Genomic DNA, 11,074 nt, shown 5'->3' with positions numbered 1-11,074 from the left:
TCTTGGGAACCCCCCCAATCTGGTTGGAAGAGAGTAACCAGTTTCCAGAGAGCCAGAGAGTGAAAGAGAGAGAGAGAAAGAGCGAGCGAGCGAGCGAGAGATGCTGTTGAAGCCGAGAAACGGTTCAACAGCCCAAAGATTTTCCTGCCCGTGGAGTGCCAGCAAGAAACTCCAGGGCTGAGGTGGTCAGGAGCCAGTTTCTTCAGCCCCGCCTCCCCACAGCTCCCTAGTGGGGAGGGGGCAGCTGTCCATTTGTCCAAAGTATTAATGCAACTGAAGCTGTGACATTTCCAACGACTGTAGGAAGAAAAATTAAGGGGAGAGAGGAAAACAAACAAAACCAACCAACCCCTAAAATCATTTTCTTATTGTACATAACGACCTCATTCTCCTGTATATGCGGAAGATATAACCTTATATTTGGTAAGTGTTTCTTGTGCTATTTTATCACGTGACCTGTTTATAAAAATATATATTAAAAAAAAAAGTTGTAAAAACACGTGTCTGAGTTGTTTTTAGGTCATCAGACCATGGCGGGGAATGGTCTATCTGCCCTCGGTGACCCAAGTCTCTGGATCCTTGTGCACCTCTCAACTCATCAGACTTATTGGGCTTTCCAACAAACATGTCGAGGCCGGGTTCCACGGTGCCAGACTGGAAACCCAGCAGTGACCAACACAGAAGGTCTCTAACCTCTCATTGCTTAAAGTGGGAGAGGCAGACACTGCAGTCATTACACCTAACACCCCTTCCAAAATATCTTGGATCTAGCCCATCCTTTCAGAGGGGCAAAAACGAGCCCTGTTTCATGCACAAGGCAACTGAGGCTAAGAGAGGGACAGGGATGCCATGAGGCAGGAAAGCTGGGCGGGCTGGAAGAAGGGATGGAAGGCGAGGCGGCTGCAGGCACGTCGGAAGAGGCAGAGGCCAGGAGTTTGGGATGTATTCCCAGCACGGTGGGGAGCTTTCGGGGCTTAGGCCGAAGAGTGGTACCTGGCTGCTGGGCGGGGTTCAGATGAGAGGGAACGAGGGACCCAGGGAGACCCGTTAGGAGACTGCTCCTGGGGTCCAGGGGGGAGTGAGGAAGGAGATGGAGACCACTGGAGGGATTCAGGACTCGCTTAGGGATGCCCGGACTTGCTGACGGACCTTGGAGGAGAGACGAGCACTGGTATTAGAATAACGCGATAAAAAGACCAACCACTGCGGCGGAGCCGGGGGAGCTCCTCTACCCAAGTCCTTGGCCCATCCCTCCGCCTCCACCAGCGCAGCTCCCGGATGCGGAACTTTCGTGTTGTGGGCGTCTGCTTCCGGCGAGGGGCTGACAAGAAACGGACCACTTCCAGCAAGGGACGGGAAAGAAACGGGCTGTTTCCGGCGCGGCACTTCCGGCCCGGCCCGGCCCGGCAATTTTAGGAGATGGCTCGGGTGCCGGCGGGGCGCGAGGTTTCTCCGGCTTCTCGGTCTCCGTTCGCGCTGTCTCCGAGCCCCAGCGCCGCCCTCCGGAACCCGAGACTCCGCGCCGCCGCGCCTCCTGCCTCCCGCCCCGCCAGACCCCATCGGGCTCCTTAAACAGCTCGGTGCTTGAGGTCCCTCTGTGTCCCCAGCGCCTCTGGACCCGAGTCCCCGGGCCCCGCGGCCCTCTGCCTCCTCCCCGGAGGCCACTGTGTGGACGGTGGGGACCGCCTCACGCGCTTCCCTGCCGGGACTGACTGACCGAAGGTCCAGTGACCGTCCAGATCTGACTGTTGGGGGGATGGAGAGGTGGCCTGGGCTACGACTGACCAAAAGGCAAACATGGGACTGACCAGCCTCAGGGCAGCCACGGCGCCTTCTGACCACCCCACTAGGGCGATGGAACTTGCCTATTAGACTAACAGTGGACTGCCCTGACTGGCCAGCCCAGGCCTAAGCGGTTTTGGGGGACTCAACCAGGGTGAAGGATCTGAACTGACGGTTCACCCCAGGCTGACCTGGCAAGCCGACTTCACTGACCTCCTGTCCCCACTACCCGTGCAGCCATGGAGAAGATGTCCCGAGTGACCACGGCCCTGGGTGGCAGTGCACTGACAGGCCGCACCATGCACTGCCACCTGGATGCGCCGGCCAACGCCATCAGTGTGTGCCGGGACGCGGCCCAGGTGGTCGTGGCAGGCCGCAGCATCTTCAAGATCTATGCCATCGAGGAGGAGCAGTTTGTGGAGAAGCTGAACCTGCGTGTGGGCCGCAAGCCCTCGCTCAACCTGAGCTGCGCTGATGTGGTCTGGCATCAGATGGATGAGAACCTGCTGGCCACAGCAGCCACCAATGGCGTGGTGGTCACATGGAACCTGGGCCGGCCATCTCGCAACAAGCAGGACCAGCTTTTCACAGAGCACAAGCGCACGGTGAACAAAGTCTGCTTCCACCCCACTGAGGCCCACGTGCTGCTCAGTGGCTCCCAGGACGGCTTCATGAAGTGCTTCGACCTCCGCAGGAAGGACTCTGTCAGCACCTTCTCCGGTGAGGCCCTTGGAGGCGGGTTGGGCAGGTGTGCATCTCTGCAGGCGGCTGGCCTGTCGGGGCAGGTTGAGAAGTGCTGTGTGCATCAGAGGTCCTCAGATGTGCTCCCAGAGGGCTTCTTGGAGGAGAGGCCAGCCATGCTGGCCCTGGAAGAGTGGGTGGGGTCAGCAGGGGAGGGCAGGGGCAGGCCTGGCTGAGGTGTGAGGGGTTCCTGGTGTGTGTTTGCTGCTCTGATGCACCTGCAGAGTCGAGGCTAGGTGTGGGATGAGGAGAGGGCAGAGCCTGAGCAGGCCCACAGCTGCCCTGGGCAGCCGAACAGAGGATTCATTTCACTGTCTCCTCTTCCCTCACCTCAGAGCACCAGGCCGCCTCATTGCAGGAAGTCTGCCGGCGCCTCAGCCCAGGGAAGCAGAGGAGGTGGGGTGCACTGCCTGCCCCCCCCCCACGTTCTTTTCCCAGCAGGCCCAGCTCCCTGACAGATGGCCTTGAGCCAGCTCTCCCTTGTCCACTTCAATGAGACCAAGTGAAGCACAGGGCCCTCAGAAACCTTGAAGAACTGGGGGGCCTCTTAAGACAGACCCTGAGCTACCTATGCTGGGGGAACGTTGGACACTGCCTGCAAAGGCTCTTGGTGTGATGGTCCACAGGAGTGGCCATGGCCCCTCAAGGCCTCTCTGGTCCTCTGGGGCTGACCTGGAAGCTCCAGCTCAAGGTGAAAGGACTGGGCAGAGGCTGGGGCACCCACATCTGTGCCTCCTTGGGCCTCCCTTGGGGGCCTCAGGACCCTCAGGGAGTGTGGCCGGATGGCCCAGTGAGGCTGCTGTTTGCTCAGTGCTCTGAGACCCGGTCCTGAAGCTGAGCCACAGCTTTGCACAACCACTAGTGTCAGACGCAGAATCCGAGGAGAATCAAAGTCCGGGAGTTTGGGTCCATACCACCCGATGCCTGGGTCCTGCTCCCCAGCCCAGGTTCTTGTGTCTGCTCTGTGAGGCCTCTCCTTGCCCCTGTCCACCTTGCACAGACCTTGGGGGTCTCCATCCCACCATCTAGGCCTCCCAGCCTGGGCTGCGGGCAAGCATGTGACACCAGTCCACAGTCACTCCAAGGGCTCCACCCTTGGGTGCTCTCCTTCTTGAAGCCCCCTGTGGGCTGGCCCCCTCACCTTCTCCCTCCATTATGTGCGGCCCACAGGCCAGTCTGAGAGTGTGCGGGACGTCCAGTTCAGCATCCGGGACTACTTCACCTTCGCCTCCACCTTTGAGAATGGTAACGTGCAGCTCTGGGACATTCGGCGGCCTGACCGCTGTGAGAGGATGTTCACGGCCCACAATGGGCCTGTCTTCTGCTGTGACTGGCACCCCGAGGACAGGTGTGGGGTGAGGGCAGGGGCAGCAGGGCGGGACAGGTGGGGCTCATGGAAGGAAGGGTATGCTCATTGCTTCAAGACCAGTGAGACAGATGGTGGGGAACTCTCCCACCCCAGGAGAGGTCACTGAGGGTTTCATGGGCCTTCCGCAGGGGCTGGCTGGCCACAGGTGGGCGTGACAAGATGGTGAAGGTCTGGGACATGACCACGCACCGCGCCAAGGAGGTGCACTGTGTGCAAACCATTGCCTCAGTGGCCAGAGTCAAGTGGAGGCCTGAGTGCCGGCACCACCTGGCTACGTGCTCCATGATGGTGGACCACAACATCTATGTGTGGGACGTGCGCCGGCCCTTCGTGCCAGCCGCCATGTTCGAGGAGCACCGAGACGTCACAACAGGCATTGCCTGGCGCCACCCGCATGACCCCTCCTTCCTGCTCTCCGGCTCCAAGGACAGCACGCTGTGCCAGCACCTGTTCCGTGATGCCAGCCAGCCTGTTGAGCGTGCTAACCCTGAGGGCCTCTGCTATGGCCTCTTTGGGGACCTGGCCTTTGCCGCCAAGGAGAGCCTCGTGGCCACCGAGTCGGGGCGCAAGCCCTATGCTGGTGACCGGCGCCACATCTTTTTCAAGCGCAAGCTGGACCCTGCTGAGCCCTTTGCGGGCCTCGCCTCCAGTGCCCTCAGTGTCTTTGAGATGGAACCTGGCAGTGGCAGCATGAGCTGGTTTGTGGACACGGCTGAGCGTTATGCCCTGGCTGGCCGGCCGCTGGCTGAGCTGTGTGACCACAATGCAAAAGTGGCTCGGGAGCTTGGCCGCAACCAGGTAAGGGGGGCTGGGCTGAGGAGGGGCCCGAGGCCGTGACCTTGGGGCAGGGGGCTCCTTCAACTGCTGCACCCAGACCCTGCCCTGAGTTCAGTGCTCAGCTCGGCCGCTGTCACCACCGGCCCTCACCCCAGTAACTGAGGGTGCCCAGAGGCCCAGAGTGGACCAGATGCCATTGCTATCCTTAGGGTGCCAGTCTGGGGCGTCGTGGGGCTTGAGCCCCCTCTTCTGGCTCATTCTTGCTTTCAGACTTCTCAAGACATCCAGCCCTGCAGAGGTCCACACTGTCTCTCTCGTCGCCTGCCTGGGACCCCAGGCTCATTTCCACGTTGGCCGCCTCCCACTCCAGCTTCCTTCTGTGCCTCTGCAGGATGAAGGCTGGGGTTATTGTTTTTCCCATGGGCCTCAGTTTCCCACCTGGGGCGAGCCAGGACATTGGGTCCCTGGGGCAGCTGAAAGCTGAGGGTTTGTGGTTCTGTCCAGCAGAGGGGGCCTGCAAGGGACGCCAGGGACCCAGGACCCCTGTGAGTGACTGGTGCCCACCCCTAGGTGGCGCAGACGTGGACCATGTTAAGGATCATCTACTGTAGCCCTGGCCTGGTGCCCACCCCCAACCTTAACCACAGCGTGGGCAAGGGCAGCTCCTGTGGCCTGCCGCTCATGAACAGGTAGACACCCAGGGGAGGGTCTCTGCAGAGGGTGGGACTGCGGGAGCCCGCCCACCTACCCATGGGCTTTCCCTGCCCCCAGTTTCAACCTGAAAGATATGGCCCCAGGGCTGGGCAGCGAGACCCGGCTGGACCGCAGCAAGGGTGACACTCGGAGCGACACAGTGCTGCTCGACTCCTCGGCCACACTCATCACGAACGAGGGTAGGATGGGGCGGGCACAGGTGTTCATGGGAGTGGGGCTGGGCCGTCCTAGAGCCAGCGGCCCCTGGAATGCCCTCCCTCCCTTGTGGGCAGATAACGAGGAGACTGAAGGCAGCGACGTGCCTGCGGACTACCTGCTGGGTGACGTGGAGGGCGAGGAGGATGAGCTCTATCTGCTGGACCCGGAACACGCCCACCGTGAGTGGGGGCGGGGCTGGGAGGCGGGGTTCGCAGGTGGGGCCCAGGCTCAGACCCTGCCTCCCCCGCCCCTGCCTCGCAGCCGAGGAGCCCGAGTACGTGCTGCCCCAGGAGGCCTTCCCGCTGCGCCACGAGATTGTGGACACGCCACCCGGGCCCGAGCACCTGCAGGACAAGGCCGACTCGCCCCACGTGAGCGGCAGCGAGGCAGATGCGGCCTCCCTGGCGCCGGTGGACTCCTCCTTCTCGCTCATCTCCATCTCGCATGCACTCTACGACAGCCGCCTGCCGCCCGACTTTTTCACTGCCCTGGTGTGCGACATGCTGCGTTTCTACGCCGAGCAGGGCGACGTTCAGATGGCCGTGTCTGTGCTCATTGTGCTGGGCGAACGCGTGCGCAAGGACATCGACGAGCAGACCCAGGTGGGTGACCCGGGCGGGGGAGGGCCTCCCTGGAGCAGCTGCGCCCGCCGCACCGCCCCTGCGCCCCGCTCCTAGGGCAAAAGCCCTGGCCGTGCCGCGACCTTGCCTCCTGCCCCGTCCCTCGCCGCAGGAGCACTGGTACACGTCCTACATCGACCTGCTGCAGCGCTTCTGCCTCTGGAACGTGTCCAACGAAGTGGTCAAGCTGAGCACCAGCCGCGCCATCAGCTGCCTCAACCAGGCCTCCACCACCCTGCACGTCAACTGCAGCCACTGCAAGCGGCCCATGAGCAGCCGCGGCTGGGTCTGCGACCGGTGCCACCGCTGCGCCAGCATGTGCGCCGTCTGCCACCACGTGGTCAAGGGGCTCTTCGTGTGGTGCCAGGGCTGCAGCCACGGCGGCCACCTGCAGCACATCATGAAGTGGCTGGAAGGCAGCTCGCACTGCCCCGCGGGCTGCGGCCACCTGTGCGAGTACTCCTGACGGCCGGCCGGCGGGTGGGGCTGGGAGTGTCAACCAATAAAGGACGCGGAGCCGCAGTGTGAGGCCACCTGTCACCGTCCGAAGGCTGTCCGCGAGCCTGGCCACGCGGGGGGAGGGGCGGCGGGGCAGGGTCGCCATGGGAACTAGCAGTAGCCAATAGTGGCGCTTGGTGCGACCTTCGCTCCGCCTTCCGGAAACACCCCTCCTAGGGCGGGCCTAAGGACGCCGCTTCCGGGGGGACGTCCGCGCGCCTGCGCCGTTGCCACGACGATGGGGTTCCCGGCGTGCCTCGCGACGGGGGCTCATGGCGGCGGGGGCGCGGCCGCTCCTCCTGCTCGTGCTCTGGACGCTGGCTGCGCCGGCCCGGCCCGGCCCCGGAGAGACGGGCGACGGAGGGTGGTGAGGGCGCCGGGGCGGCGGGTGCGGGGCGCGGGGCGGCGCGCTGCGGCCGCGTGCTGACCGGCTGTGCCTGCAGGCAGCGGCGCGGACCGGGCGCGCCGGCGGCCGTGACGGAGGAGCAGCGCTGCACGGTGGAACGCCGGACCGACCTCAGCTACGCCGCGTTCGTGCAGCAGTACGTGCGCCCGCCCCGCCCGGGCCCTCCTCCCCGCCCGCGAACGCGGCCCTGGGGCTCCGTCCCTCACGAGGGAGGGTCCACGCGGGGCCGCGCCGGACCTGGCCGTGACTTCGTCCTTTCTTCCAGCTACGCCTTCTCCAGACCCGTCATCCTGCAGGGGCTCACGGACAACTCGGTGAGCGCTCGCGCCCCTCCCGGCTGTCCTTCGCCCCGCCGAGCGTGGCCTTAGGTCCTCTCCCCTTCCTTGTAGAGGTTCCGGGCCCTGTGCTCCCGCCAAAGGCTGCTGGCCTCGTTTGGGGACAGCGTGGTCCGCTTGAGCACTGCCAACACCTACTCCTACCAGAAAGGTGAGCTGCCCCACCCTGCAGCCCAGCCTGCTTGCCAGCGTCCTGGAGGCAGCACCAGCCCGTCCTAACCAGCCCCTTTCCCGCAGTGGACTTGCCCTTCCAGGACTATGTGGAGCATCTACTGCACCCCCAGGACCCCGCCTCCCTGGGCAACGGTGAGCCCGACTTGGGCAGCGGTGGGTGGGGTGGGGTCGGGGCGTTTGGGAGTGCCAGGGAACCAGGATCCCTGCGCCCTCCTGCTTTCTCTGCTGGCAGACACCCTCTACTTCTTTGGGGACAATAACTTCACTGAGTGGGCGTCGCTGTTTCGGCACTACTCCCCACCCCCGTTCGGGCTGCTGGGCACCACTCCTGCTTACAGCTTCGGGATTGCAGGTGGGTGCTCTGCAGGACCAGGAGACTCAGGAGTGGGGTGGGGAGAGTGCAGACTCGGTTTGGTCACTGGCTGCTCATAACTGACCCGACAGGAGCCGGCTCTGGGGTGCCGTTCCACTGGCATGGGCCTGGGTTCTCGGAGGTGATCTACGGCCGCAAGGTCAGCACAGGGTTGGGGCTGTGGCTTGGGGTTCACTGACCACAACACAGAATGACTTTGCTGGTCTGCCTCCAGCGCTGGTTCCTGTACCCCCCTGAGAAGACACCCGAGTTCCACCCCAACAAGACTACCCTGGCCTGGCTCCGGGACACGTACCCGACCCTAGCACCATCTGCACGGCCCCTAGAGTGCACTATCCAGGCTGGTGAGGTCAGTGGCTGGCAAGAGGGCGCCAGGCCGGGCTGGGCTGAGGGTCTCCAACTAATCCTTGTGCCCCCCCCCCGCAATCCCCACCAGGTGCTGTATTTCCCCGACCGATGGTGGCATGCCACACTCAACCTCGACACCAGCGTCTTCATCTCTACTTTCCTTAGCTAGCCACAAGGGGCGGCTGGCAAGCCCGTCGCACACCAGCACGTGCCCCTATAGTGCTCACAGATTTTATTACAGGGACAGTGGTGGCAGCGGCAGCCTCCGCCCAGCCCACCCTCACCTGCTGTTTCCGACCCAGAAGGGGGACAGGAGAGGCTCACGGCCCAGCAGCAGAACTGATGGGGAGTGGCATAGGGACACCGGGGCAAGGATCCAGGGACACAAACTCTGTACGGGGGCTGGAGCTACTGCCCCAAGGCCCTCTAGGGCCAGGTTACCAGGCAGAGTGGGGCGAGTGGCCCTTGCACTCGCCCTGTCTCAGTAGTCCTCCACCCAGCCGTTCTCGGAGATGAATGCGTCGATGACCTCTTTCATGGCCAGGTTGGGGATGAGCTGTTCCTGGGTCAGGGGGCTCCGGGTCACAGGGTCAAAGTGGCCCACACGCTGTAGTGACAACAGGGTCAGGAGGTGCTCAGGGGGTCCAGGCCCTGCCCCCGATGCCTGCTGGCCCTCACCTGCAGGTGCTCCTCGATGTCTTTGCGGTCATAAGTGATGCCGCTGGGCGTGATGCATGGCTCCCGCATCAACTCAAAGCTGATCTTGCCACATAGATAGTCGGGGATGTCTCGCTTCTGCAACACACAGGTCAGGTTAGGGACCAGGAAAGGGACACTGCTCTGACTCCTGCTACCCCCAGGCCCTGGAGAACAGACGGCTCACCTTTCTCTTCTCGTCCACCTGGGAGAAGAGCTCATCCATGTCTGCCAAGTATTTGTCCTGCAAAGAACCGAGCAGCTACACGTGGGCTAAACATCTCGTATCCCTTCCCTAGGTGTAGGCACACATGGACCCAACTGGAACCAGGGGCACCCTCACATCACACACACACAGACCCACACATGGGCCAGGGCACCCTCACGTGCTTGGCCTCGATGCAGGCCTGCTGGGCCCGGAGATGACCATCGTCCTCATCACCCTCATGGTTCCGCTGACACTCTTCCAGCTCCCTGGGAGAAGACCAGAAACTGGTCAGAGGTGGGTTTGGCCAGGAGAGGTCAGTGTCCACCCCAACCTCGGGTTTGCTCAGACCTCGTCCCCCTCTGTCTCCTGCTCACCAGTGTTGGCAATCAATAAAGACTTATGTTCACGACTCAGAGTTGATTTCAGAGTGGTGACTTGGGGAGGGGGGCCTGGAGCCTGCCACCACCACAGCCTACCTCTCGCGCTCGGCCGTGATGAGCCGTGTGAGGTAAGAGTGCAGTTCGCTCTCCTGGTGGATGCGTCGTTCCTCGATGCTGTTCCAGCGCTTCTTTTTGGCGATGCGCAAAGCACTGGGGATGTCATCTCCAAAGTTGAGTCGTTGCTCCTTGGCCAGGTTGTAGGCTGGGGAATGGAGGCTTCACGTCACCCGCTGGCCAGGCCCCGCCCCTGGTCCCAGGCCCCCCCGTAACCAGCCAGCCGTAGGCCCACCTCGCTGCAGATTGGCGATGGCCTCGTCGAAGCTCTCCATCTCCAGCTGGCACTGCCCCAGGAAGAAGTGCGCCTTCACAGACTGGCCATCCAGCTCCAGGGCGCGCCGGCAGTCGGCCAGGGCCTGCTCGTGCTGCTGCATCTTCAGGTAGCACAGTGCCCGGTTGGTGTAATACACTGCCACCAGGGGATTCCGGGTCTGGGGACCAAGGCCGGGCCAGCGAACATGAGAATGTGACCTCAGCCTGCTCCCTCTGTCCCAGCTTGGGGCCCATGGCTGGAATCAAGACACTAGATATTTCTCAGCCGCAAAGACCCTGGGTCCTGAGAGTCGGTGGAGGATGGAGTCCTGCCCTGAGGCCTGCCTGAGCCCACCCTCTTGACTCCAAAACATTTTGTAAAAGTAAGTTTCCCAGACCTGTGGAGATCCCAGCTTTGGGCCTGGGGTTCTCAAGGGGCAAGGGTCCCTGGCCCTCGGCCCGGCGAGCCTCAAGCACCCTGAAGCTCCCACCCGCCATAGTTCTCCGACAGCGAGCACTGAACAAGATCATCACTGAGTCCTCAGAGCCCAAACGCCCCCCGGAAGAGCCAAGACCCTCCGAAGGAGCGGCGGGGGCAGCGCGGCAGGGGCTCGCGGGAGGACTCGGGGCCGACGCCGCGGCCCCGCCCCTCCCCGCCCGGACGCCGGCCCCTCCCCCGGCGCGGGCGCACTCACGATGGCGCGGCCGTAGCAGGCCGCCGCCTCCGGGTACTTGCGGCCCACGAAGAGCCGGTTGCCCTGCTCCTTGAGCTCCTGCGCGCTCGGGCTCTTCTCGGGGCTGCCGCCGCCGGCGCCCAGCCGCGTGCCGCCCTCCTTCTCCTCCTTGCCCTTCATAGCGCCGCGCGGCACGGCCTGGGCTCTGCTCCCAGGCTCCGCGCCCGGCCCGCCCGCCCGCAGCCCGCAGCCGGAGCCCCCGATGCGCTCGGGCCCGGTCCAGCGATCCGCCACCGGAACTTCCGGCCCCGTGGGGCGGGGCCCGCGGGACGGACGGACACGCGCGGGTGGGCGGGGCCGCGCGTGCGCCCGACGCGCTGTGGGGGCGGGGCCGCCCGGGAGGGTGCGCTCT

General features: G+C 63.7%; 3 protein-coding genes across 5 annotated transcripts; 2 read left to right on the top strand and 1 right to left on the bottom strand.

The window, feature by feature from the left end:
- The first annotated feature begins 1,362 nt into the window (after positions 1–1,362).
- Positions 1,363–6,881, top strand: WDR24 (WD repeat domain 24). 2 transcript variants are annotated; one of them, XM_046665561.1, is made up of 8 exons: positions 1,372–2,502; positions 3,694–3,871; positions 4,021–4,690; positions 5,240–5,358; positions 5,441–5,562; positions 5,656–5,760; positions 5,843–6,183; positions 6,314–6,798. In XM_046665561.1, exons 1-8 carry the CDS (start codon positions 2,022–2,024, stop codon positions 6,665–6,667), a joined length of 2,370 nt encoding a protein of 789 aa, XP_046521517.1. In that variant the 5' UTR covers positions 1,372–2,021; the 3' UTR covers positions 6,668–6,798. The 2 variants fall into 2 exon arrangements, with proteins under 2 accessions (XP_046521516.1, XP_046521517.1); XM_046665560.1 differs by having other exon boundaries at positions 1,363–2,502; positions 5,656–6,183; positions 6,314–6,881.
- On the top strand, positions 6,828–9,652 carry JMJD8 (jumonji domain containing 8). 2 transcript variants are annotated; one of them, XM_046665578.1, is made up of 9 exons: positions 6,828–7,066; positions 7,143–7,241; positions 7,371–7,419; positions 7,495–7,591; positions 7,678–7,746; positions 7,847–7,966; positions 8,059–8,126; positions 8,202–8,336; positions 9,331–9,652. In XM_046665578.1, the coding sequence occupies exons 1-9, from the start codon at positions 6,972–6,974 to the stop codon at positions 9,334–9,336; spliced, it is 738 nt and encodes a 245-aa protein (XP_046521534.1). In that variant the 5' UTR covers positions 6,828–6,971; the 3' UTR covers positions 9,337–9,652. The 2 variants fall into 2 exon arrangements, with proteins under 2 accessions (XP_046521534.1, XP_046521533.1); XM_046665577.1 differs by lacking the exon at positions 9,331–9,652 and adding an exon at positions 8,424–8,565.
- On the bottom strand, positions 8,553–10,985 carry STUB1 (STIP1 homology and U-box containing protein 1). Its single transcript, XM_046665575.1, has 7 exons — positions 10,684–10,985; positions 9,969–10,167; positions 9,716–9,881; positions 9,418–9,505; positions 9,219–9,275; positions 9,014–9,130; positions 8,553–8,942 (listed from the first exon to the last, which is right to left on the bottom strand). The coding sequence occupies exons 1-7, from the start codon at positions 10,840–10,842 to the stop codon at positions 8,817–8,819; spliced, it is 912 nt and encodes a 303-aa protein (XP_046521531.1). The 5' UTR covers positions 10,843–10,985; the 3' UTR covers positions 8,553–8,816.
- Positions 10,986–11,074: the final 89 nt, after the last annotated feature.

The sequence above is a fragment of the Equus quagga genome, chromosome 7 (assembly GCF_021613505.1).
Source record: "Equus quagga isolate Etosha38 chromosome 7, UCLA_HA_Equagga_1.0, whole genome shotgun sequence".
NCBI classification, from domain to species: Eukaryota; Metazoa; Chordata; class Mammalia; order Perissodactyla; family Equidae; genus Equus; species Equus quagga.
The sequence above is the reverse complement of the archived record's forward strand: the minus strand, read 5'-3'. Positions and strand labels throughout refer to the sequence as shown.

Bases quoted from the DNA above. Each gene is read 5' to 3' on its own strand.
- WDR24 (XM_046665560.1), top strand. From the start codon at position 2,022: ATGGAGAAGATGTCCCGAGTGACCACGGCCCTGGGTGGCAGTGCACTG. The intron at 2,503-3,693 runs GTGAGGCCCTTG...TGCGGCCCACAG, and splicing joins CTCTGTCAGCACCTTCTCCG to GCCAGTCTGAGAGTGTGCGG. The intron at 6,184-6,313 runs GTGGGTGACCCG...CCCTCGCCGCAG, and splicing joins ACATCGACGAGCAGACCCAG to GAGCACTGGTACACGTCCTA.
- JMJD8 (XM_046665577.1), top strand. From the start codon at position 6,972: ATGGCGGCGGGGGCGCGGCCGCTCCTCCTGCTCGTGCTCTGGACGCTG. The intron at 7,592-7,677 runs GTGAGCTGCCCC...CCTTTCCCGCAG, and splicing joins CACCTACTCCTACCAGAAAG to TGGACTTGCCCTTCCAGGAC. The intron at 7,747-7,846 runs GTGAGCCCGACT...CTCTGCTGGCAG, and splicing joins CCCCGCCTCCCTGGGCAACG to ACACCCTCTACTTCTTTGGG.
- STUB1 (XM_046665575.1), bottom strand. From the start codon at position 10,842: ATGAAGGGCAAGGAGGAGAAGGAGGGCGGCACGCGGCTGGGCGCCGGC. The intron at 10,168-10,683 runs GTGAGTGCGCCC...CTTGGTCCCCAG, and splicing joins CCTGCTACGGCCGCGCCATC to ACCCGGAATCCCCTGGTGGC. The intron at 9,131-9,218 runs GTGAGCCGTCTG...TGTGTGTTGCAG, and splicing joins AGGTGGACGAGAAGAGAAAG to AAGCGAGACATCCCCGACTA.